This window comes from Saccostrea echinata, unplaced genomic scaffold, assembly GCF_033153115.1.
Source record: "Saccostrea echinata isolate AGI-Se365-2 ecotype Australia unplaced genomic scaffold, CSIRO_AGI_Sech_v1 ptg000016l, whole genome shotgun sequence".
Classification (NCBI taxonomy): domain Eukaryota; kingdom Metazoa; phylum Mollusca; class Bivalvia; order Ostreida; family Ostreidae; genus Saccostrea; species Saccostrea echinata.
The window spans coordinates 7,818,352-7,843,157 of record NW_026889765.1 but is presented as its reverse complement, the minus strand read 5'-3'; the positions used below and the strand labels follow the sequence as shown (position 1 = coordinate 7,843,157).

Genomic DNA, 24,806 nt, shown 5'->3' with positions numbered 1-24,806 from the left:
AAACAGGACTAGATCAGGTCCAGTACAATAGGCATTGTAAATAAAGCGACGTACCATACTTTATTTACCTACCTCAGGTAGCTTTATTTAGCTATTTCAAGGCAACTTTCCACAATTTTGATTTTTATTTTAAAAAGACAAAAAATCTATTAAATTTTATTATAGGTATTATTTTAAAAGCAGTCTAAAGCAGAGATAGTTTTAACATTCCTGCGTTTGAACTCTTTTTAAGGAAAAGATGTATTTCCATTGTTTGAGTAATGGTACGCCACCTTGGTCATAACTTTTAAACAGTTAGTGCTATAGGGTCTTCATATTCCACATGTGCATTCCATGTGATAAGACCTTTATTTTAGTACCATCATTTCTGACCTCATGTCCTTGAAGTTCAACTTAACATTTGAAAAAAAAAAACTCTCTCCTTGGCTATGAGCTGCAATGTGTCACAAACACATGTCATCTTTTAATTACATTGCAACACAGTAAACAGTAAATTGTGATTGGACATTGTGGATTAAAGATCAGATGATAATTTATATTCATGACTAAGTGTATTTTTTTTTGTAGAGTGTTGATGACATGCTAGTGTGTCTGATGTCAATGGGATTCAGCTTTGAAGATGGCCAAGAAGCAGTTCAGAATGGTCATCTTTCAGTGGAGAGTGCCGTGGAGTGGTATGATGATAATTAAATTACAGTGAACTATGAACCTCATCCCTATATACAGTAACACTCGGTTATAAAGAACTTGGCTTATATAAGGAAATATCAGTTATAAGAATTTTATATTTTTTATATATCCCTAGGAGACTTTTCTTTATGTTCCTATAGGGATCTGAAGAATGTTGATTTTAAGGATTCTGATGTAATTAAATTCAAAGTCCCAGCTAATAGTGATTTCCTTATAACTTCCTTATAACAAAGTTTTACTGTACACCTACACAAATGTAGGACTTTGTTCCATGTTTTCCCAACAAAATAATTTGTAAGAAATATTTCCTGCTGTATCGTGTATATCATCTTTAGCATTTTCTTGTTTGCTGAACATTGTTCTTGCACACACTGAAATAGCACAGAAATGTGAAATTGATCTGATGTGCATGTTGATTTATGCCCAGGCCTATATTTATCATGTTAATGTATAATTTCAATCAAACTTCAATTTTGTTAGGAAAAAGGTGTTCTTTAAGATGGAATCAGTATGTGATAACTTAAATTTCAGGATCCTGGCTGGAAAACCTGGTCAGACTGTGTCAGATTCAGGACCCAGACTTCAATTAAGACCAACAGTATGTGGAAATGTACATTTAGCCATTTAAGACATACACAAGGCCATTTTGGCTGTGAAAATGAAAAAATACTGTGTAAAGATTTTTTTGCCCCATATGTTAAAATTTCTACCCTGTTACACTTGTAAAGATTTCACTCAGACACAGTTGGAGAGATAACTGTTTCTTTTGACTTGGCCCACTCAGGGCCAGGGTTTTGGAGAAGGAAGATGTGTGGGGATGGAGGAGGGGGAGGGGTTCTGGGAGGTGGGAGGGGTATCCTTCCTCTTTGCCAGAATTTTTTTTTCATAAATGGGTGCCATTCCCAATGGGTTCTCAACTTCTGATGTATTCTTCATTTTGACAAATATTAAGTAAATGAAATCTAGCAGCCTTACCTTAAACAGATGCATGATTAATATAATTTGTTTCAGAAAGATACATTGTATTGTTGAAAGTTTATTGATTTTTTTTATAACCCTACCCATCCCCACCCTGGGCCCATCCAATGGCCTTGCCACCACAGGCACTTGTTTCGGTAATAAATTTTTAACCCATAGTATAATAATAACACAAGGTATCTAACTCCGAATTACACGGCTTACCCCCCTCCCCCAGAATTGCACTTATTTACACTTTCAGAGGAAATACACTGACAAACTGTTTATACCTATGTTTTCTACGATAATTTATCTACACAACCATATATGGCATGCTTGTCTTTATTTTCTTTAGTCTCTGTAAACAGCGTCAAAACTCTGCTCGTCAAGTGGAAAAGTCGAATTCAACCATGAAATGGTATGTGCTAATCCCGCACAGAGAACAAAATTAAAAAATGAGTGGGTTTAAAAATTCAATTCCAGTGTTTAAATATTGCATGAGTAAATAGAACTTGTTTACGTCTGATTTTCCCTGAAAACATTACGATGTTTATCCGATGTAATTTTAGAAACAGATTTTTAGCCAATCAAAATCTCTGTGCGGAATTAGCACATACCATTTCATGGTTGAATTCGACTTTTCCACTTGACGAGCAGAGTTTTGACGCTGTTTATGGAGACTAAAGAAAATAAAGACAAGCATGCCATGTATGGTTGTGTAGATAAATTATCGTAGAAAACATAGGTATAAACAGTTTGTCAGTGTATTTCCTCTGAAAGTGTAAATGAGTGCGATTCTGGGGGAGGGGGGTACTCCGTGTAATTCGGAGTTAGATACCTTGTGTTATTATTATACTATGGGTTAAAAATTTATTACCGAAACAAGTGCCTGTGCTTGCCACTGACAACAAAAGGAAAAGGGGTGCTAAAAAGAGGGAGCAAAAATTTCCCTATTTATAAAAGAAATTGAAATGACAAGAAGTTACCTATGGGCTAAATTTTCTCATCCTGAATGTTAATTATGTTTATTTGTGTTTGTTTATAATAAGTTATACTGATAGTATTTAAGATATTTGATTTAGCCATGCTACCATAGCCGTACAGTACTTGTACATAACAGTAATTAATTCAGATATACATGTATGTATATGTGTACTTTAATTTAGTCAGAACAACCATCGAATCCATTTGTTAACCCCATACAAACAGGACAACCCACCATATCAGTTAGCCAAAACAGACTTGTGGCAACAGACCAATCAAAGTCCTCTATTCAAAACTCTGAGGAAAGCAGCCAATCAAAACCTATCAAACCGCAGTCTGAGTCAGAGGAGAGCCAGTCTGAAACTGTCATTAGTAGGCTCCATTTGAGTGAGGACCAGAAGAGGGTGAGGGCTGATTTTGAAGCCAAGCAAAGAAAGGAAGCCAGGGAGGATGCATGGAAAGAAAAACAGAGACGTAAAAGAGTATGTGTTGTGTAGAATTTATAAAGTGTAAATTGTTAATATTCTTCATGAATATTCTACATGAATTTCTGGATCCCTTCATACATGTACCTCAAAAACAAAGAAAAATTAAACCTCCACGAAAATTAGAGATTTCACAGTATTTCAGTTATCTTGGGTAACATCAGTTACTACAAACTGCCAGTCTTCATGTGTGCTCTTTATATTCAGGATCATGAGAGAGTGTTAAAGGAGATAGCTGAAGACAGGGAGAAGAAGAAAATGACAAGCCACCAAAGTAAGATGGAGGCTGCAAAAACAGAACCAAAAGAGACACCAGCAACATCATCACCCTCAAAGCCTATCCCCGACAGGTGCCAACTCCAGGGATCCCCATCTAAGCCTGCCTCTGACAGGTGCCAACTCCAGGTAGAGATTCAAAGTGTCTGTGGTAATTCAGATGAAATTGACCTAAAAGAACATGTATAGAGATGACATGTATAATCCATGTTATGCATTTAGATAGTGCTTACTGGGTTTTTCAAGGTCTTGATATCAAGGGCCCAGGCCTTTCTAATTTCTAAAAATAGCAAGATTTGTTTGAAATTGGGAAAAACATTTCATACAAGAAAAGTAGGACTGGTGGAAGAAACCAAAACAGTGCATTAAGATGTAACTGGACTTCTGCTGCTTTCTATTTTGTGAAGGCTTACCTCAAATAAATATGCAATGGTCAAAAAAAAAAGTAGACGTACTTAATTATTTTGGGGTAAAAATTGGAATATGTGGCACATTTTTTAAGATTGAGGAACAATAACGCTACCCTGCTCTGTTTTTTCATTGTTTGCAGGGTTCGACACTAACGTTAGTCCGTTAGTCTCAGACTAATACATTTTCATTCGGACTAATAAAACATGTGGCTAATTAGTCCGAACAGACCAATAAAAATTTCTGAAGAACAATATGAATAAATTACCGATGTCCGATTCTCGACAACTTTTACTGGAAAACCCCGTGTGTATTTTTAGATTTATAGCTTTTGGCGGGAAGTTACGCAATGCTGGGTCAATTCAGCGCTTAATTTTTCGACTGATCGATATGAAGTATAAGGTTTTAGCGATCATGATTTAGTATGACACTTTTAAGAAAGATGTTGGACGTTTTTGATGTAATGAAAAAAACAAAAAAAACAAAAACAAAAAAAAAAATAAAAAAGGGGTCGGGAATACGATCGTACTTGCTGATTGCGAGATTTCAATGAATCTGTGGAATAATATATTTCACGTAAATACTTTGTTTATTTCAAAAAATAATACGTATATTAATTGTCACGTTAAATTAATGTTAAAAAACGTTGATGTTTCTTCTTTTTTTTTTTTTGACGGACTAATAAAATCGCGTGCGGACTAGTAAAAGTAATGAAACACTAGTCCGGCTGGACTAAAGCCTTAAAAAGTTAGTGTCGAACCCTGGTTTGGCAATTTTAAAGCAAAAATTGGGGGAAAACACCTGCTATTTAGCATTTTAACATTGAGAATGAGGCCTCTTTTAGACCCCCTACAGACCCTGAAAAAAACCTGTATCTTGTCTCCCTTGAAGACAAAGTATCAAAGTTGATAACTAAATGTGATCTGTAAGCCTTTGCTTGCATGCTTTCATTCAAGATTGAAAAGTTATTGTTCAGTTGTTTCCCTCTGTATAGTTTATATCTGATTCCTCAGTGACCTTGCATTTTCAGCTACGATTGTTAGTGGGGGATGTGGTCAAACAAACATATTCTGCTTCAGAACCCTTCCAGACTGTGTGGAACTTTGTCACCAAGAAATGTGACTCATCAGAAATTGTGTTAATACAGGTTTGTTTAGCTTTGAAATACATACATTTTACATGATTATTTTACATCTATAGTAAAACAAATAACATTCTTAATTCGTTATGAATTTGTTTCATTTATACTGTAAACCAACTATTATTCATGTCATCTTTTATTCGCGATTCGTCAGTTTGAAATCAATCCATGACGATTAATTTTCACGACCGAAGAAGCATTCTCTATAAATACGAAGCACAATAAGTAGTTCGCGGCGATTAATATTTGCAAGTTAAAATAGGTCGCGAAACTCACGAATATTTCTCACAAGCAAAGAAAAGTTGGTTTACAGTATATGATAAGTTTATATAAATGTCTTAAAACTACAGGAAATGAAAATTAATTTACTGTAAGCATGAATTCATTATTAGCACATTTGCTGTAACCATGTTTTGCTGTAATAAGAAGTATCTTTATACTGTTTAAATTGTTGTCTATTATTGTAATTCAATTTTGTTTACCTTCCTAAATACACTTGTTATATAGGTTTCCTTCTGGTCTGAAAATTTGTAGAATATACATGTAAATTAAAAATTGAATTTTCTACATTTTGCTTTTCTTCTCATTCTGTAGCCATTTCCCCATAAAGAGTTCACCAGTGCTGATGTCAAGTCTTCCTTACTAGATCTCCAGCTTATCCCCTCTGCTTCTTTGATGGTGAAGAGGAAAGACACCCAGAAACCTCCCCCAGAAAAAGGGGGAGGTACCTATGGTATTCATTGTTGTCTTTGCATTTCGGTGCCACTTGTAGTTTTGTAACAATTGTCATATCTAGAAGTTATGCTTTTAAACTGAGAACTCTTTGCATTTGTCGAAACTGGTTTAATTTGTACATTAATAAAGTCTGTGAACATAATGAACATGAAAATGTATGTATAAATGTTAAAGTTTGGAATATACACATAATATATAGAGACTTATTAAGAAAACAATCCATGTTTGTTAGAGTAGGAGAGGGGGTCACCATGAAAATAACCTACCCATGTAAATAGGAAGGTAAAACTTTATTTTTTCAGAGAGTAATCAAATGGCTACAGGTTCAACTGCCAGTTTGTCAGGTCAAGGTGAAGGTCAAAGTGCAGCAGGTCATAGTAATATAAGGTTCCAGGCACCATGGATTGTACCAAATGCTGGAGCTGAGGAGGAAAGGCAAGGTGAAGGACAAATTTAATCTTCTGAGATCACTAAGCCAAACATTTTTGGGTAATATGAAAGATCCCAAGTCTTTGAAAATACCATATAAGTGGAATTTTTAGCAAGGCACAAATTTTAGTGATTTGTCTTTAAAATTGGTACTTAATTTTACTGAAAAGTAATTTTTGTGATTTCATGGTGCAGAGAAAGATAATGATAACCTCTAATGTGGAATGAATTGTTAGCGATATTCAATTTTAGCAATCTCAACACCCTGGCTAGAAATGCCAAAATTGAATCCTCGATCACTAAAATTTCTGCTTATAATTAAATTGCTGTTTTCTTTATCATATTTTCACTGAGTTATGTTTTCTTGTACTCTTCTAGATGAGGAGGAGGAAATGTTAGAAGAAAATGAGGATGCTGGTCAGGATGAGGCGGAGGATTACCCCTTTCATCAAGGAATGCCTCCGGGGTTTCCTGCAGGATTCGGGGGACTAGGTGGTGGGGGTCTAGGTGGCTTACCAATGCTACAAGGCATGGGTTTAGGTGCAGGTGAGAGATCACAAATCTAAATATTGACATCCACTGAATATTTTCCCCTTTATTTCCTACACTTCTTTATTCAATCCATTAATGCTCTATAACTTGATAGAACCAGTTTTTTAGCTCACCTGAGCTGAAAGCTCAAGTGAGCTTTTCTGACCACCCGTTGTCCGTCGTCCGTCCGTCTGTAAACTTTTCACATTTTCAACTTCTTCTCAAGAACCACTGGGCCAATTTTAACCAAACTTGGTACAAAGTATCCTTGGGTGAAGGGGAGTTTAAATTGTTAAAATAAAGGGCCAAGTTCCCTTACAAGGGGAGATAATCAAGAAAAGACAAAAATAGGGTGGGGTCATTAAAAAATCTTCTTCTCAAGAACCACTGGGCCAGAAAAGCTGAAACTTATGTGGAAGCATCATGGGATAGTGTAGATTCTAAATTGTTCAAATCATGACCCCCGGGGGTAGGGCGGGGCCACAATAGGGAATCCAATAATGAATGAAATATATAAGAAAAATCTTTAAAAATCTTCTTCTCAAGAACCACTGGGCCAGAAAAGCTGAAACTTATATGGAAGCATCCATTGTTCAAATCATAACCCCCGGGGGTAGGGCGGGGCCACAATAGGGAATCCAAGTTTTACATTGAAATATATAAGAAAAATCTTTAAAAATCTTCTTCTCAAGAACCACTGGACCAATAAAGCTGAAACTTATTTGGAAGCATCCTGAGGTAGTGTAGATTCTAATTTGTTCAAATCATGACCCCCGGGGGTAGGGCTGGGCCACAATAGGTATATTAAAAGGGGGGAAATCTGGTAAAGAACAGCATGGCCAAAGTTACTCAGGTGAGCGATGTGGCCCATGGGCCTCTTGTTAAAGCCACTTGTATGAAAACTTCTTAACTGTAAATCACTTTTTTTTTGCAAGAGCTTTATTTTGGCGTAATCAATAAAATTTCTGGAAAAAATCCATAAAATTATCAATAATTCACAATTTTCACTTAAGACAGACTCGTTCCCTTGAAGTCTTATAAAAGAAAGACAACTCTAAAAATTTGCAAAATCGGAAAATTCTGGTTACTTCTCTTTGAAGACGTCACATATGATGTAACTTCAAGGCCATTCACGCGGTATATTTACCACAACATTATAATAAAAATCAGCATCATTAAAAAGTTTAAATTCTCAGCTTTAAGACAGAAACAATTAAAACACTTGGACATTCAGGTTTAATGAAGTTTATTGTTCAAAGTTGTCCGAAGCAAGTTACATGCCTGATGCATGGTTAACTCACCCTTATTAAGATTTACAAACATGAAGGTAACTTTTAACTGCTTTCTAGGTGGAGGAAATCAAGCCGCATTTGAAGGGGTGGGGCAGCGATTGGTTCCTGTGGGGTATCCTGGGGCAGAGGAGGAGCATCACAATATCCCAGCAGCTCGTCTAGCGGGTTAGTATTTTCTGTGCCAGGAGTGCTGGGGAGTCGAGATTTGTCAGGACTTCCATAATGTACAGGCTAAGGTAGACTTTTATTAAAGTTAGATTTATTTGGTCTTCCTTGATGTACTAGAATTTGTAAACTATTCTCCTAAATGTTGATGTGTGGATTTGTAATTTTTTAAAAAATAAATTCAAACTTTTCTCTTTTAATGTTTCTCATATGAAGAAAAGCATGAACTTTCTGACCATTTTTAGCCTTCAGATTTCCAGGTGTTGAAAAATTGTAGGTTAACTTGCTTAAATAATTTTTTTTTTTTTGAAAGGCTGACTTTTATGAAACAACATTTAATTCTGCAAGTCATTGAACTACTTTGACAAACAAATTAGATTTTGAAATAATCCATCATATATTTATAGCACAGCCTAATCGGTTCCCTATTCGCAACTGGTCAAATGACTGTATTGTATTTTCAGCTGAAAAAGCAAGAGAAAGATATGCAAATCCACCACGTGTAGTTCCAAATCAGCCAGAAGTTTCCGTGCCTTCAACTTTGACTTACGATGTCAGTCAATTGACACACTTATGCATGAACCATATTGCTCAACGCTTGACCCAACATGACCCCAGACACCCTCTACTATCATTGTCAGGGGTTTCTGAAGAGGTCGCACAGAACATTCTATCTTACCTGCTGAAAGAAAAACTGCTTAAGCCAAGAGTCCTAAATGCTTTTATTCCATGGTATAAAATTATAAATAATATTATATAAGTGTACATTTCACTTACATAGCTGGTGCTTTTGAGTGTATATTCTGATTGAAATTTCGTAATGAATACGAAGCAAGCTCTTCGTTTGAGAACTTTTGCTGTCTATGCTTTATTTAAAATTTTCAAGAAATAGAAATCTGCAAATCAAGAAAAATATTGAAACATTGGTTTTTGGGATTTTGGGGGGAAGGGGGGGGGGGGAATGAACTTACTAATTAAGATTTTCTGATTTTCTGAAAATCAAATTTTATTTAATGGCTATGTGGATAAGGGTACATTTATGTTAGATTTAGACACTATGAACAGATAGTAAAGTTAAACATGGGATCTTTCATGGTTTATGGTTGGGTATGGTTTTTATCTAACAAGTTATGTGTGTTTTTATTCCTGAGCCTTGGAGAAAAATCAAATACAACCACAAACCATTGGAGATTCTTTTCATTACATGTTTTAAACACAGCTTTAACATTTTACACTGGTTTAACACATGAATGAAATATGAAGATAAACAAACAGTAATCATGCTCAAAAGTCCATTAAAACAATACAGATTAGGAGCAGAGCATAGATAGATCTCTAAAAACATCAGAGGTGGGATAAGGTCCCATGGAGTAGTAAACATCTCCTATCAACTGGTCACACGTGCTGTGTGCCTGAGGCCCCCTTGTCATGATTGGGCTAAAGGAAAAATCTGTAGACAATTCAGTGTTAACATAATGGTCTAACAATTTCTATGAAAAACATTAGTCAACGTTTGACTGAATGGTAGATTGTGTTTGCTACATGTAACAAGGTCATAGTATAGACTGTAGGATTTGCATAATGTTGACATTAAACAGAACTTGAGTCCTTTTTATTTGACTTCATAACTTTCACTCAATTGTGACCTCACCACATATAAAAAAGGATAACATATGACCATAATCCACTGTATAAATGAAAAAGTGATTTTATAATAATCTAATATTTCATTCTTTACAGTGTTATTTTTCATTTTCTTAGCTTTTTGAGAAAGATGATCCTGGACTGTTATCCATATACAACCAACGAATTACTTCATGCTGTAAGGTAAGTAAATAATGTTGACTGAGAATTGCATTTCGGTGGATGTGGGATAAAATGATTTATAATTAAAACACATTTGTAATGTGAAAGATTCTCAGAAATGACTTACATAATAGTAACAAACTGCCCTGGTCACTGCATCTGTCATTTTATGTGAAATAACCATGTTTTATACCAGTTCAGAACTTTTTTGTTTTTCTCTGTTTTAGATATCACTGCCAATTACAGACACTTAGTTTAAAATCATGTCCATTGATCACGGATGCAGGACTGCTAGAACTCAACAGTAAGTGTTGGCTTGGACTTGTGTGGATGTCCAAGACTGTTATTTTAACCATTAAGATTAAAGTACTTGTACTTGTATGTAAGATAAAGACTTAACGTACGGGTCATGTTATGGCTTCAAATCAGGTCAAGGTCATATTTATTTATAGATTTGCCAGTTTAGGAATTTGTCAGTATTATGTTGTTATTGTTGTTAGTATTTTGCTTTCAAATTAATTTCAGATGAAATTTACTTAAAATATGTAATGGAAATGGAAATAAAATATTACACTCAAAACTTAAAGGCATTCTATTGCATTAAACCTAAAGTAGGGGTCGAGATTCTAAAAAATGAATTGTCCTAGTTTAATCATACATGTATATAATTATTGGAAACAGGAATTTGCAGACAAGAAATGCAAAAGGTGCTACACTATGATTACAATTAAAGTATATTTACTCCATGCAGTACTATTGTACTATGATACTATGTATCAATTTGGAAATTATCAATGTATTTCTAGTCCAAGGTAGAAAAATAAACCCTTATTTTAATGTCACCTAAAAGGTCACATGCAGGTGAACATTACATTGTATTTTTTAGCTCACCTGAGCTGAAAGCTCAAGTGAGGTTTTCTGATCACCCATAGTCTGTCGTCCGTCCATCTGTCCGTACATCCTTCCCTCTGTAAACTTTTCAAATTTTCAACTTCTTCTCAAGAACCACAAGGCCAATTTTAATCAAAGTTGGTACAAAGCATCCTTGGGTGAAGAGGAGTTTAAATTTTTAAATAAAGAGGCAAGCCACCTTACAAAGGGAGATAATCAAGAAAAGACAAAAATAGGGTGAGTCATTAAAAATCTTCTTCTCAAGAACCACTTGGCAAGAAAAGCTGAAACTTAAATGAAAGCTTCCTGAGAGAGCATAAATTCTAAATTGTTCAAATCATGGCCCCAGGGGGTAGGGTGGGGCCACAATAGGGAATAAAAGTTTAACATTGAAATATATAGGAAAAATCTTTTAAAGTCTTCTTCTCAAGAACCACTGGGCCAGACAAGCTGAAACTTTTTTGGAAGTCTCCTGAGATAGTATAGACTTTAAATTGTTCAAATTATGGTCCCCAGGGGAAGGTCGGGCCACAATAGGGAATCGAAGTTTTACATTGAAATATACAGGAAAAATCTGTAAAAATCTTCATCTCAAGAACCACTGGGCCAGAAAAGCTGAAACTTATATGGAAGCTTCTTAAGAGAGCATAGATTCTAAACTGTTCAAATCATGACCCTGGGGGTAGGGTGGGGCCACAATTAGTATAACAAGGGGGAAAATCTGGACAAGAACAGCAGGGTCAAAGTTACTCAGGTAAGCATTGTGGCCCATATGAGCCTCTTGTTTCTACAATGTTGAATCTCAGCCAATCAGGGAGTTAGGAATTATTCAATAATATGATTAAAATTGTACTATTCTGTTATAAATCATTGCTGTAGCTCTTTAAGATTAAGATGCTTCAGTTTGGGAGCTCTGTTTTCATTTATATATCTTCGGACAGGTTAGGAGAGGAGAGAGGTGTCAAGCAAAAGAACTGCTTTTATGCTTAAGTTACATATATTTTCAGCTTTAAAGAAACTGAAGCACTTGAACCTCAGTGGATGTAAACAACTCACAGATAAATGTTTAGAAATCATCAAAGGTTTGTAAAATATTTATTAACTATCATAGAGAATAAAGTAAAAGATAAGTCAATGAGCATAACATTATGTTTTTAATTCTGTTAATCCAATGTAAAAATTGTTAGCTCCTGAATATGTGTATATCTACACAAAGAATGAGGATGTTTGATTTTTTATCAAGAAAAGTTTAAACTTTGATCCTGTACTGGAAAAAAGACACTGTTGAACTTCAGTATCTCGAACAATAGTGTCTAGAATATCATGGATATGTCGAGTAATTTGGAAGTCTCAGTAACTTATTCTTTAAGACAGTATTTCAATATCTCGAAGTTTTTTCTCAGTCCAATCAAGTTCTAAATAACACGGCTCTACTGTGCTTGTGTTTGTATTATATATTTGAAATTGTGAAAACTACCTATAGTTAATGTCTAGAGTTTTGGAAAAAACTCAATTCATTCATATTTAAACAGACTTGAAATTGATATTACAATCAAAAAATACAAATATTGGATATGTTATATGGTAAAGCACATAATTTTGATGGTCTTTGTGTATTTGTTTATTAGTTTTGTTCATGTATTGACAGATATGCCTTGCCTAGTATCCCTTAATTTAGATGGAACAGGAATCACAGAGCCAGGATTTATAGGAATTATTCCCAGTCTCCCCTCATGTCTACAGGTCCTCAACTTAAACAGAACCACTGTTACAGAGAAAATATTTGCTCATTTAAAAGGTACTTATATAGGAACAAATTTTAAACACTGTTGTATTGTTTCTGATGTAGAACAAGCTTAAAGATATTTTTTTCGAATAACACTAATTGAAATATTTTTAAACATTTTTTTTTCTCAAAATTTTATATGTGACACAATGTTTTATAATTGTAGAATTGGAAAATTTAAAAGTTTTGTCAATAGAACATACCAAGGTAAGAAAATGTTCTCAAATGGAAATGAAATATACAATATTAAAAAGAAATGCATACCTAAATATAAAAGGTTAGAATTTATTACTATGTGACACAATGATAACCAAATACATTTTTACATAACATTTCTTTCATAATTGCCATTAATCAAAGCATTTTTTTTTACCAAGGTTAGTAATTCATGCTTCATAAGAATTTTAATCATGTTCTAATGTATTGTGGTTTACTTTTTTGGAAAAAAAAATCTAATACACATAATTTTCATAGGTATCTTATCACTAAAAAAATTACTTTTCAAGAGTTGCATCTCTTTAAATGAACATAACAGACAGTGTACTTCTGTGAGATACATGTACATCATTAGGTATATACAGTGAATCTATATTCCTAGGTCTACGGACTGTCTGATATAAATAAACTGTAAATGTATTCCCTAGGTCTATGGACTGTCTGGTATAGATAAACTGTAAATGTATACCCTAGGTCTGTGGACTGTCTGGTATAGATAAACTGTAAAATTTAATGTATTCCCTAGGTCTGTGGACTGTCTGGTATAGATAAACTGAAGAAACTGGAGGCTCTAGATGTGTCTCAGACAGATATTGTGACAGAGTCCTTACTGTGTCTTGGAGACGGCCTCACATGCCTGGGGATCTCTAGCACAGAGAGAGTAAATGGAGATCAGGCATTACAATACATACAGAGTAAGTAACTGGAGATTAGGCCCTCCAATACATACAGAGTAAATAAATGGAGATCAGGCCCTCCAATACACACAGAGTAAGTCACTGGAGATCAGGCCCTCCAAAACAAAGAGAGTAAGAAACTGGAGATCAGGTCCTCCAAAACAAAGAGAGTAAGTCACTGGAGATCAGGCCCTCCAAAACATAGAGAGTAAGTCACTGGAGATCAGGCCCTACAAAACATACAGAGTAAGTCACTGAGGGTCAGGCCCTACAAAACATACAGAGTGAGTCACTGAGGGTCAGGCCCTACAAAAGATAAAGAGTAAGTCACTGAGGGTCAGGCCCTACAAAACATACAGAGTGAGTCACTGAGGGTCAGGCCCTACAAAAGATAAAGAGTAAGTCACTGAGGGTCAGGCCCTACAAAACATACAGAGTAAGTCACTGAAGGTCAGGCCCTACAAAACATACAGTGTAAGTCACTGAGGGTCAGGCCCTACAAAAGATAAAGAGTAAGTCACTGAGGGTCAGGCCCTACAATACTTACAGAGTAACTAACTGGGGACCAGGCCCTACAAAAGATAAAGAGTATAATTTACTGGGCATCAAGCTCTCCAATACATACAGAGAAAGTTACGAGGGCCGTTCAAAAATTACGGGGACTTGTTGCACAGAAAATATATTTGACGACATAATCAAGCAAAAAGTCATAAGTAATATAAAAGAATCTTGTCATATATGATCATCAAAATTTCATATCAAAATATTGTAAATTGGTATCAATTTCAAGTTATTTAACAGGACATCTCATGAAGTCATGGCGCAGTAAAACTTTCAACGTCACGGGCATTTTAAAAAATGGGAGCTATCATTTTAAGGTCACCTGAGTCACTCAGGTGACCTTTTGCTATCTGTTTTTGTCTGTCGTCGTCCGTCGTGCGTTAACTTTTGAACATTTTTAACTTCTTCTCTAGAACCGCTCAACCAATTTCAACCAAATTTGGTATATAGCATCTATAGGTGTAGGGGAACAAAAATTGTGAATTTCATGGTCCCTGCCCCCCTGGGGCCTGAGGGGTGGGGCTAAAACCAACAAAAATAATGCAATCTTTAGAATCTTCTTCTTTACCCCTGGACATCAAGCAGTCAAACTGTTGGCATCATTGTAATAAGCATTGAGCCCTCTACCAAAATTGTGAAATTCATGGCCCCAGGGTCAGGGGTTCTGGTGTTAGGGTGGGGCTATATAGATCATATAGTGAAAGTGCATTATTTCTTTGAAAATCTTCTTCTCTGCTCCTGGGTATTAAATAAAGTTACTAAGTACATAGTTATGGTGAGCAAGAGTGCCTCTTCCAAAATTGTGAAATTCATGGCCCCAGGGTCAGGGGTTCTGGTGTTAGGGTGGGGCTCTATTGATTATATAGTGAAAATGCATTAATTCTTCGAAAATCTTCTTCTCTGCTCCTGGGTATTAAATAAAGGAACTAAGTACATAGTTATGATGAGCAAGAGTGCCTCTTCCAAAATTGTGAAATTCATGGCCCAGGGTCAGGGGTTCTGGTGTTAGGGTGGGGCTCTGTAGATTATATAGTGAAAATGCATTAATTCTTTGAAAATCTTCTTCTCTGCTCCTGGGTATTAAATAAAGGAACTAAGTACATAGTTATGATGAGCAAGAGTGCCTCTTCCAAAATTATGAAATTCATGGCCCCAGGGTCAGGGGTTCTGGTGTTAGGGCGGGGCTCTATAAATTATATAGTGAAAATGCATAAATTCTTTGAAAATCTTCTTCTCTGCTCCTGGGTATTAAATAAAGGAACTAAGTACATAGTTATGATGAGCAAGAGTGCCTCTTCCAAAATTGTGAAATTCATGGCCCCAGGGTCAGGGTTTCTGGTGTTAGGGCAGGGCTCTATTGATTATATACTGAAAATGCATTAATTCTTTGAAAATCTTCTTCTCTGCTACTGGAGACTATTTAAACAAACTAAGTGCATGGTTATGATGCATAACGATGCTTTTTCAAAAATTGTGAATTTCATGGCCCCAGGGTCAGGGGTTCTGGTGTTAGGGTAGGGCTTTATTGATTATTTAGTGAAAATGCATTGATTCTTTGAAAATCTTCTCTGCTACTGGAGATTATTTAAACAAACTAAGTGCATGATTATGATAGACAAGGATGCCTCTTCCAAAATTTTTAAATATATGGCCTCAGTTTTGGGGGTTCTTGAGGAGGGGGAGGGGGCTCTATTGATTATATAGTGAAAAAGCATTAATTCTATTAATTAATCATTAATTAATCCCGTCTGCTCCTTAGTGTTGAGCTGATAAATAAATTGCTTAGCTATGATGAAAATGGGAGCTTTGAACAGAATTTTTAAATCTTGTGGTCCTAGGGTCAGGGGTTCTGGCATAACAAGGGGGGGGGGGGGTTGATAATATAGTGGAAAAGTGTTAATTCTTTGAAGTCCATAGTTATGATGATGAGGGTAACTCTTCCAAATTTGTAAATTTCTTGACCCTTGGTCTTGGGTTCTGGTGTTAGGGTAAGGCTTTGTTGAATCTGTAGTGAAAATGCATTGTACCTGTGAAATTCTTTGCTTCTGGGCATATCGGAAGAAAACTGAGTAAAAGTTTAAATATTTAATGATATGAGTAAGTGTATTTCTTCCAGATTTTTAAACATCTGGACCATTCGTCTAAGCATTCTGGTCCTGGGCAGGGCTCTATTAATTTGTATTCTACTGAGAGAAGTTATTCCCCTTTTCCATTCACCTTTGATAATTAATCACTGTAAATAATGTATTTGAAAGGTTAATAGAATAAGATAATTATGCAAGAATGTTTATCGTATAATTAAAAAAGTACTTTCTTAGTTTTAATAATCAGGTAGACCTGTAAGTAATAGATAAATAAAAATGAGACAAAAATAACTTATCTCATTAAAAGTTCTTCAAAGACCATAAGAGAGGTCAATGCTAGAGGTCTTAATATGGGTTTATAAATAGTACAGAAGCACTAATAGTTTGTCAATAGTCTGCATGGTGATAGTGTTAAGTGGGGGACAGATTAGAACTTAATTTATGAGTTGATACTGAATACTAGACTAATTATTTTGTTGATCCTGATCTTCCTACTTCTCTTGCTTTAGGGCACATTGCTTCATCTATCAGTGTATTTAACTTCGAAATTGTTGTATTATATTCAGGTGACCGTTAAGGCCCTTGGGCCTCTTGTTTCTTAATATTTTCCTGTAGTATTGGATACTGTATAGTTTTGGTTACCTTATCCACTCAGAATAAACATCCATTTACCATTTCCGATTCAGCCTAAAAACTATAAAACTATCATTGTGTGTTTTAGTTTGAGTTAAACTCCAAAACTGCAGATATTTCTGAAGTAAAGTTTGACATCAGTCGATCTCAATCATATTCTTAACAGCCTAGATCAGTGTTTTGTCGATGAACTTCTTCCAATACTCGCGTATTGCCTTTTAAATAAGGTCTATCAGTCTAAAATTCTTTTTTACATTTTGTAGAGATGTGTCGGATATTCCGCTAGTTTACTACATGTTTCATTAGGATTATTCTGGGTCTCTATTGGCGTTTTCCCAGCATGATTCATTATTTGATAAAAGTGCGCTGCTCCGTCAAATCACGAGACGTCATTTTTGCAGTTGATTTCGTAGGGGTCACATCGGAGAAAAATTACAATATTTCTGTTAGTACTTAAATATTACACCAGAAATCTAAATACTTAATAATAAAACAATAAAAAGAAATTTTAGAGAAAATTGTTGAATAATATCGTGAAATATGGAAAATAAATGAATAAAATTTTGAATACTGCATGTTAGTTTTTCTACATTTTTGCCGTGCTCTGTATATCACCATCAGCAGCATCAAAACGGCAATAATTTTATGAGATATTAAAGAAAATTAAAAAATTTTACAAAGAATTTATTGGAATTTTTAAGAAATATGTTCCTGTGAAATTTCAATTCTATATGATGTCTGTAAGAGTAAATAATAGCAGAGTCCACGTAATTTTTGAACAGCCCTCGTACTAGGGATCAAGTCCTCCAATACAGAGTAAATCACTGAGGGTCAGGCCCTCCAATACTAAGTAATACAGAGTAAATTACAGGGGATCCAATACACACAGTGTAAGGTACATTGTACTTGGGATCAGGCCCTCCAATACATACAGAGTAAGTTACTAGGGATCAGGACCTACAATACACAAGAAAATAAATGGAAATTAGGCCCTTGCATGTACATGTAAATATGAGGATTAGCCCCTCAAATACATACAAAGATTTTTTATTATTTGATTCTATATGTGTATAGAATGTACTTAAATTATACAGTACGTGTACAATGTTCATAATTTTGATTCTATGTGGATATGATGAACTTTAGATCCAGTCATTTTGCTATAAAGAAATTAACTTTCTTCCATTATAAGGATTGGCTCTGAGAAGTTTGAATTTACCAAGCCGATTAACCACTACAGACACAGGAATACAGTTTATTAGTAGTAAGTACAGAATTAAAAACCAGCTATATATATAAATCTAATACAACCCTGTTTATATATTCCTCTCTTAAACCATGTAATAGGTGTTTCCTCACAAATAAGACCCCCATGTCCCATTCATACTTTGGAATTATTGAAAACATACTTTTTTATGAAAAATGGACCATTCTTTTTCTGCATTGGTTCAGTATGGTTTTTTAGATTATTTTTATAATTATTATAAAGACATTTTTTGTAATGATAAATAATCAAACAAAATTTCAATTGACAAGATTGCTCTATGGGTACAAACTTCTTGTCTGTTTATTTTCTCCCAACTTTACCATAGATTTATTTTATTTCAGCAATATGTTTATTTGTACTCTTCATTTTTGTCTAAATTTATGCAAGTCTGATTTCTGCACTTCATCGTCAATTGTTAAAACTTCAATTTGCCTATCCTGCCTCCTGATTTTCTCACCACTAAGTATAAGAAGAATGACCAAAATAATTGCATATTTCAGATATGCCCTTAACAGAATTGGACCTGACTAATTATATCAATGTGGGAGATGAAGGAATGATTCATGTGGGCAAGATTAAAACGTAGGTATGCAGAAGGATTACAGTAAGGCACAAGATTCAGGTCTATAGATCTGTTAATGAAAAAGAGTTACAGTCAAACCTCCTTATCTTGAAATTGATGGGAATGAGAAAAAAAATTGAGATATCCCAGGATTTTAGATACATGTATCAAGGTTAAAATACCTAAAGAAAAAGTGGTTGAGACTTCCAACTCAATTCAGCATATCAATGCTATTTGAGATATTGGTGTTTGAGATACCAAAGTTCAACTGAATTATAATTGTTATATCATATGACCAGGATATCTGATTGATCCTCAATACAGTGGGGCCTCATTAATCTGGACACCAATAATCTGGATGTTTCACCTTTCAGACAAAATTTTTATGGAATAAAAGTTAATTTATATCTGCTAATTATAAAAGGTCTGATTCAGTCATCCAGAGGCTTCATTAATCTGGAAAATTTGCTTGGGGCATAAGCATCTGGATTAATATGGTTTGACTGTACTAAGTTCACACTAGTGAACTCCAGATACCTGAATGAATGTCAAGGCCATGCATGACGTGAACATGAACCTGTTGTTAACCTTTAAAATGACTTAGTTTTATGTATGATTCAGATATAGAATGCAACACAATTTTACTTTGTATTTTCCACAGATTAAAGAAACTCCTTCTCAGCAACACTAAGGTTACTGACATTGGAATGGTCCATTTAAAAAGTATGGAATGTTTTAAGCATACAGTATTCAATGATAGCATAAAAAATGATTTAAAATTAGGCAAAATGATGTTTTAAGCATGCAATATTCATTGATAGCTCCAAAAAGATTAAATTAGGCAGAGTGATGTTTTAAGCATGCAATGTTCATTGATAACTCACAAAAAGATTAAATTAGGCAAAATGATGTTTTAAGCATGCAATGTTCATTGATAACTCACAAAAAGATTAAATTAGGCAAAATGATGTTTTAAGCATGCAATGTTCATTGATAACTCACAAAAAGATTAAATTAGGCAAAACGATTCATTTATTAAAATTTCATTGGTTAGAAGAGTAAAATCTGACTGTATTTTTTTTTCTTGTGTTTTTCAGATTTGAAAGAATTGCAGATACTGTACTTGGACAGAACTCTAGTTTCCAATGAGTGTTCAGAAGTTATAAAATGCATGTCCAATATGATATTTTTACTTTTTCTAAATAACTATTGAAACAACTTTTTCCATGAAAAATTCATTTGAAGGAGTGCAAATTATAAGTCTACAGCAACAGCATGTGATACACTGTAACACTCACAAATACAGTGTAAATGTATTTTGCCAAAACTTGTCTTTTTCATGCTCCCCCATTCAGTACTCAAGGAATAGAAGGCTCGCATGGGAATTTCAAATTATTGAGCTCTATTTAAATTTTTTTTCTGCTCTGTTGAAGTCACTAAATATATAAACTCTATTTGATATCTTATTTTAGGTTTTCAAGGTCTTGTAGAACTGAGCCTCTCCAGCACAGGGTAAATAATTCCTATTCAATTTAATGGTAAAATTTGTAGAGGAAAGGCAAACTGGATCAAATATACACCAGTATTTTATTTTATTTTACAGCATAACCAGCAGATTTTTGTGTAATGGTGCTCTGACTGAATGTCATGACTTGAGTAAACTCAATCTTTGTAGAACATCAGTATCAAATAAAGGTAATTAGAACATCAACTGATACATACAGCTTTATTGGAAAAGATTTTAACTTGAATGAATTTGGCATCCATTAAATTTGAAGGGATGGAAAGAGAACAACATGTATCATTTAGTTCACTGAACAACTTGCGGACAAAATTTTTAGCTCACCTGAGCTGAAGGCTCAAGTGAGCTTTTCTGATTGAAAAGTGTCTGGCATCCATCTGTCTGTCATTTGTCGTGTGTTATCTGTGAACTTTTCACTTTTTTGACTTTTTCTCAAGAACCGCTGGGTTAATTTCAACCAAACTTGCAACAAAGTGTGCATGGGCGAAGGGGATTCAAGTTTGTTCACTTGAAGGGCACACTCTTTCAAGGGGAGATACAAATTGGTGTAAATTTACACATCTTTAAAAAATCAACTTCTCAATTAAGAACCACTGAGTCGGAAAAGATGAAACTTATGTGACAGCTTCATTACATAGTGTAGATTCAAACTTGTTCTAATAATGACCCCTGGGGATAGGGTGGGGCTAAAACAGGGCATCAAATACATGTATATAGGAAATATCTTTAAAAATTGTTTTCTCAAGAACAGAAAAGCCATGATTTGTCATAATAACATGGAAGCACCTTCAGGTAGCATAAATCCAAATTTGTTCAAATCATGACCCCAGGATGTAGGGTGAGGCCACAATGTAATGATATTATACAGAAAACTTCAAATCGGTGTCCAGGCCCCTTTAAGAACAGCAAAGCCATGATTAGTCATATTAATATAGAAGCATCTTCAAGTAGTGAAGATTTAAGTTTGTTCAAATCATGACCCTTGGGGGAAGAGTGAAGTCAAAACAGGGCATTAAAGTTTTACATAGGAATAAATGGGAAATATGTTTAAAAATCTTCTCAAGAACAGAAAAGCCATAATGAGTCATATTAATACAGAAGCATCTTCAGGGAGTATAGATTTAAGTTTCTTCAAATCATCACCCCAGGGTGTAGGGTGGGACCACTTGTTATTAGAACTTTGCAATACTGAACTGATTTTTGGTTTTCGCTAGCAGAAGCCAAAGTGCTGAAGTGAGCGATGTGGCCTATAGGCCTCCTGTTGGCAGTCAGCATCCATAAAAATTCTAAGATTCAAGTTAAGGTTTACAATTTATGGAGTTAAACATTGAATACAACATAATGAAGATATTCGGAATGGAAAACTGATGGGTTCAGTATACGTGGAATTCTTAAGTTCATTATTCATTGAATTATGAACTATTACAAGAGGACAAAGCAAGAGTGCTTTTCTTTTCCAATTATCGACAAATTATTTTTGAGCACTGAAAGCTTTGGTATCTGTATCTGTTTTTGACAGGTATTGTTTGTTTAGACGTAAAAAAACAACAACATTATTTTACTTTAGAAATTCCAGGTTATTCTTTCCATTGTATGTCAAAATGAAAAATATTATGTTTATATATTTTAGGTGTTTCCTGCTTGAAATCAGAGACACTGTCCTTAATCAACTTAGATGGAACACGAGTCAAACCAAACATTGTAGAAATTCTCCATCTCCAGTGTCCTAATATCAAAAGAGTGACTGTTGCAAACATTAATCCAGCTAATTCTGATGAAGAAGATTAAAATGACACCAGCTGTTGAAAATATTCAGATGGTTTTGACATTTTAAAGGACTCAGCTGTGTCGCTATAAAAATTTAAAAAAAAATACAGCAAAACTATTTTAAAATTATAATGAAAAAAATTTCAAACTTATTTTTTTCGGTATCTGCATGTATGTTACAAGTAATTAGTGCATTTTTGCTGTAAAAAAAGAGGTACCTCTTCAATGAATGATTGGTAATATTTCCCTTGTTAATTACACCAATGGTTAAGTATTGTGAGAATATGATGGATTTTAAAATTACCGTTATTTATTGTAAAAGTTGAAATGTTGAATGTAAACGTTTTTGAAAATTTTCTGTTTTATTACCAATATCTGTTGTAGTCTTTTTCTACATTATTATATTATTAAAAACATTCACCTTAAAGAGCTGCGTATTATATTTTTTAAAAAAGATAAAAGGTGTAGCATACATTGGATTAGAAAGGAAAAGACAGATCCAGAGCAAAAAAGTAAAAGGATGATAATGACGCAGCCAGAGGGAGTGAAAAATCTAAGGGTGACCACCAAAGAGAGTTGAAGTCATCAATAAAGCAGGGGAAATAGTTCATGAAGGTGACTGCCCGAGGGAGGGAGGAACTAGGATAAGACTCCTCAGTTTGTTTTGCCTTATTACCCCTCTTGCCCACATTGATTTTTTTATTCCGTTGCATCCCTCACTGACGTCACCTTTGGAAGCTCACATCTTTGTATTTGTGCTATGACTCAATGGGGCGACTAATTTGTTCAAATTTCTAACTGAAAGTTATGTATATACTGTTGGAAAGTAGTGTAAATGGGGGGGGGGGGGGGGGGGGGGCATTAACTCCTGTTCTTGGTGACAAGGGCTAGATTGAGGCTGTAGCTGGCCGAAAACAGTTTCTTACAAATTGGGGGATACTTTGTGTTATCCATTCAGTATTCGATATAAATAATGAAAAGTCTCCAGTAAGCAACTCATATACACTGTACATTTAAAAGGTTAAAAAAAAAAAACAGGGAGAAGAATCTCCGTGAATTAAAATAATCAACTAAAAAGAAGTGCAACTGTACTGCATTATAATGTCCGCCAGCTCTAGCTTGGTAATGAGCCAAATAAATGAACTTGGTCAAAATTTTTTTTAACATGAACACATTTAAAGATCTGGTTCAATATTTGCGCTTTCTCTAACTCGATGTTTTTAGACGTATTTAAACGAACATCAGAATGAGAAACTACGAAAGCCTATTAGGATCAAACTACGGTAAACAAAAAATTCAAAAGGCGTTATAACGCCTTTTGAAAAGGCGTTATAACGCGAAAAAGGCGTAATAACGCATTTTGAAAAGGCGTTATAACGCGGAAAAAGGCGTAATAACGCAAATAAAGGCGTAATTACGCCTTTCAAAAAGGCGTTATAACGCGAAAAAAGGCGTAATAACGCCTTTTGAAAAGGCGTTATTACGCCTTTCCAAAAGACGTTATTACGCCTTTCCAAAAGGCGTTATTACGCCTTTCCAAAAGATGTTATTACGCCTTTCCAAAAGATGTTATTACGCCTTTTAAAAAGGCGTTATTACGCCTCTTTTTTTTTTTCAATACATGACTTACTTACCCTACCCTGGGGGCTGATTATAATTAGATTTCCAGGAAAAAAGATTTTTAAATGTAAAATATTTTCAGTGTCAAACCAACTTAGTCCTTCTCTGATGCCAGACGCCTCTACCAAGGTGCATGGATTTCAGAAATTTGGTTGAAGTCTAATTGCTCATTATACCTATGCAAATACTTTGCCTGTTTTTGACCAAGAGGAGAGAAAAATATTCTAAATTTGACATGAATTTTTAATACGTGGCTAGCAAAGTCCAAAGCTGGTTCTGCCTATATCCTGGATTTTCAAAAGTAGAGTGTTGACTTCTCTTAATATGCATGCAAAATGCAAACAACTGTCTGCGAGATGTGCAGGAATATAGAAAATACTATAATTTATAATATAATTATAATATTAAAACTATAATCTAAATATTGCATAAATAAAGATGCCTTTGGTTCAATCTTTCATATATTTACTATTTTAAAATAACGCCTTTCCATTTTTGGATATAACCCCTTTTCAAACAGGCCGGTAGTACGAATGTGAAGGGGGGGGGGGGGGCTCCCCCACCCCACTTTTTGGGAGAATAGTCTTGCTATAGATTAAATATAAAAAATCATTTATTGATTGCTTGGTTCCTTAACATTTTGTTGCAGTATGGTTAAACTCGGGCAAGCCATTGCATTTAAAAAATGTTTTACCGAAAAATTAGAAAAAGTTTCCCCTCAAGTTTAGGCATTTTATTTTTTCGGGGGGAGGGGTTGTTTCTTGATTTTTTGTTTGCTTGTCAATTTTATGGGACCCCCCCCCCCACATTAAAAGCACGGGCCTGTCAAAGACACAATAATGGCCCTTCAAAAGGCATAATAACGCCTTTTTGAAATGCGTATTAATGCTTTTTAGAAAGGCGTAATAACGCCTTTTTAAAAGGCGTAAAAAAGGCCTTTTGGAAAGGCGTAATAACGCCTTTATGGAAAGGCGTAATAACGCATTTATGGAAAGGCGTAATAACGCCTTTTTTAAAGGCGTAATAACGCCTTTTGGAAAGGCGTAATAACGCCTTTTTACGCGTTATAACGCCTTTTGGAAAGGCGTAATTACGCCTTTATTTGCGTTATTACGCCTTTTTCCGCGTTATAACGCCTTTTGAAAAGGCGTTATAACGCCTTTTAAATTTTTTTTTACCATAGTTTGATCCTAATAAGCTTTCGTAAAGAAACTAATGTCAGAAGACCATGACAAAAGTAGGTATTGCGCTGCCGAGAAAGAAAGATCAATTTAATATTGCTATCATAATTCGAAAGATAGAGAGAAAATCATTTCATATT

The 24,806-nt window shown here is 34.7% G+C and overlaps 1 protein-coding gene across 1 annotated transcript; it reads left to right on the top strand.

Annotated features, from left to right (window-relative positions):
* Nucleotides 1-571: 571 nt before the first annotated feature.
* LOC133188390 (uncharacterized) lies at nucleotides 572-22,284 on the top strand. The gene is made up of 23 exons (XM_061323786.1): nucleotides 572-674; nucleotides 1,222-1,288; nucleotides 2,814-3,113; nucleotides 3,324-3,521; nucleotides 4,831-4,947; nucleotides 5,536-5,674; nucleotides 5,979-6,116; nucleotides 6,484-6,651; nucleotides 7,986-8,093; nucleotides 8,558-8,825; nucleotides 9,855-9,920; nucleotides 10,127-10,203; nucleotides 11,798-11,872; nucleotides 12,439-12,588; nucleotides 12,743-12,783; nucleotides 13,319-13,487; nucleotides 17,940-18,011; nucleotides 18,515-18,596; nucleotides 19,238-19,299; nucleotides 19,674-19,745; nucleotides 20,049-20,088; nucleotides 20,180-20,271; nucleotides 21,729-22,284. The coding sequence occupies exons 1-23, from the start codon at nucleotides 580-582 to the stop codon at nucleotides 21,884-21,886; spliced, it is 2,754 nt and encodes a 917-aa protein (XP_061179770.1). The 5' UTR covers nucleotides 572-579; the 3' UTR covers nucleotides 21,887-22,284.
* Nucleotides 22,285-24,806: the final 2,522 nt, after the last annotated feature.

Coding starts and splice junctions, on each gene's coding strand:
- LOC133188390 (XM_061323786.1), top strand. CDS start 580: ATGCTAGTGTGTCTGATGTCAATGGGATTCAGCTTTGAAGATGGCCAA. Junction 675..1,221: donor GTGGAGAGTGCCGTGGAGTG/GTATGATGATAA, acceptor CTTAAATTTCAG/GATCCTGGCTGGAAAACCTG. Junction 20,272..21,728: donor AACATCAGTATCAAATAAAG/GTAATTAGAACA, acceptor TATATATTTTAG/GTGTTTCCTGCTTGAAATCA.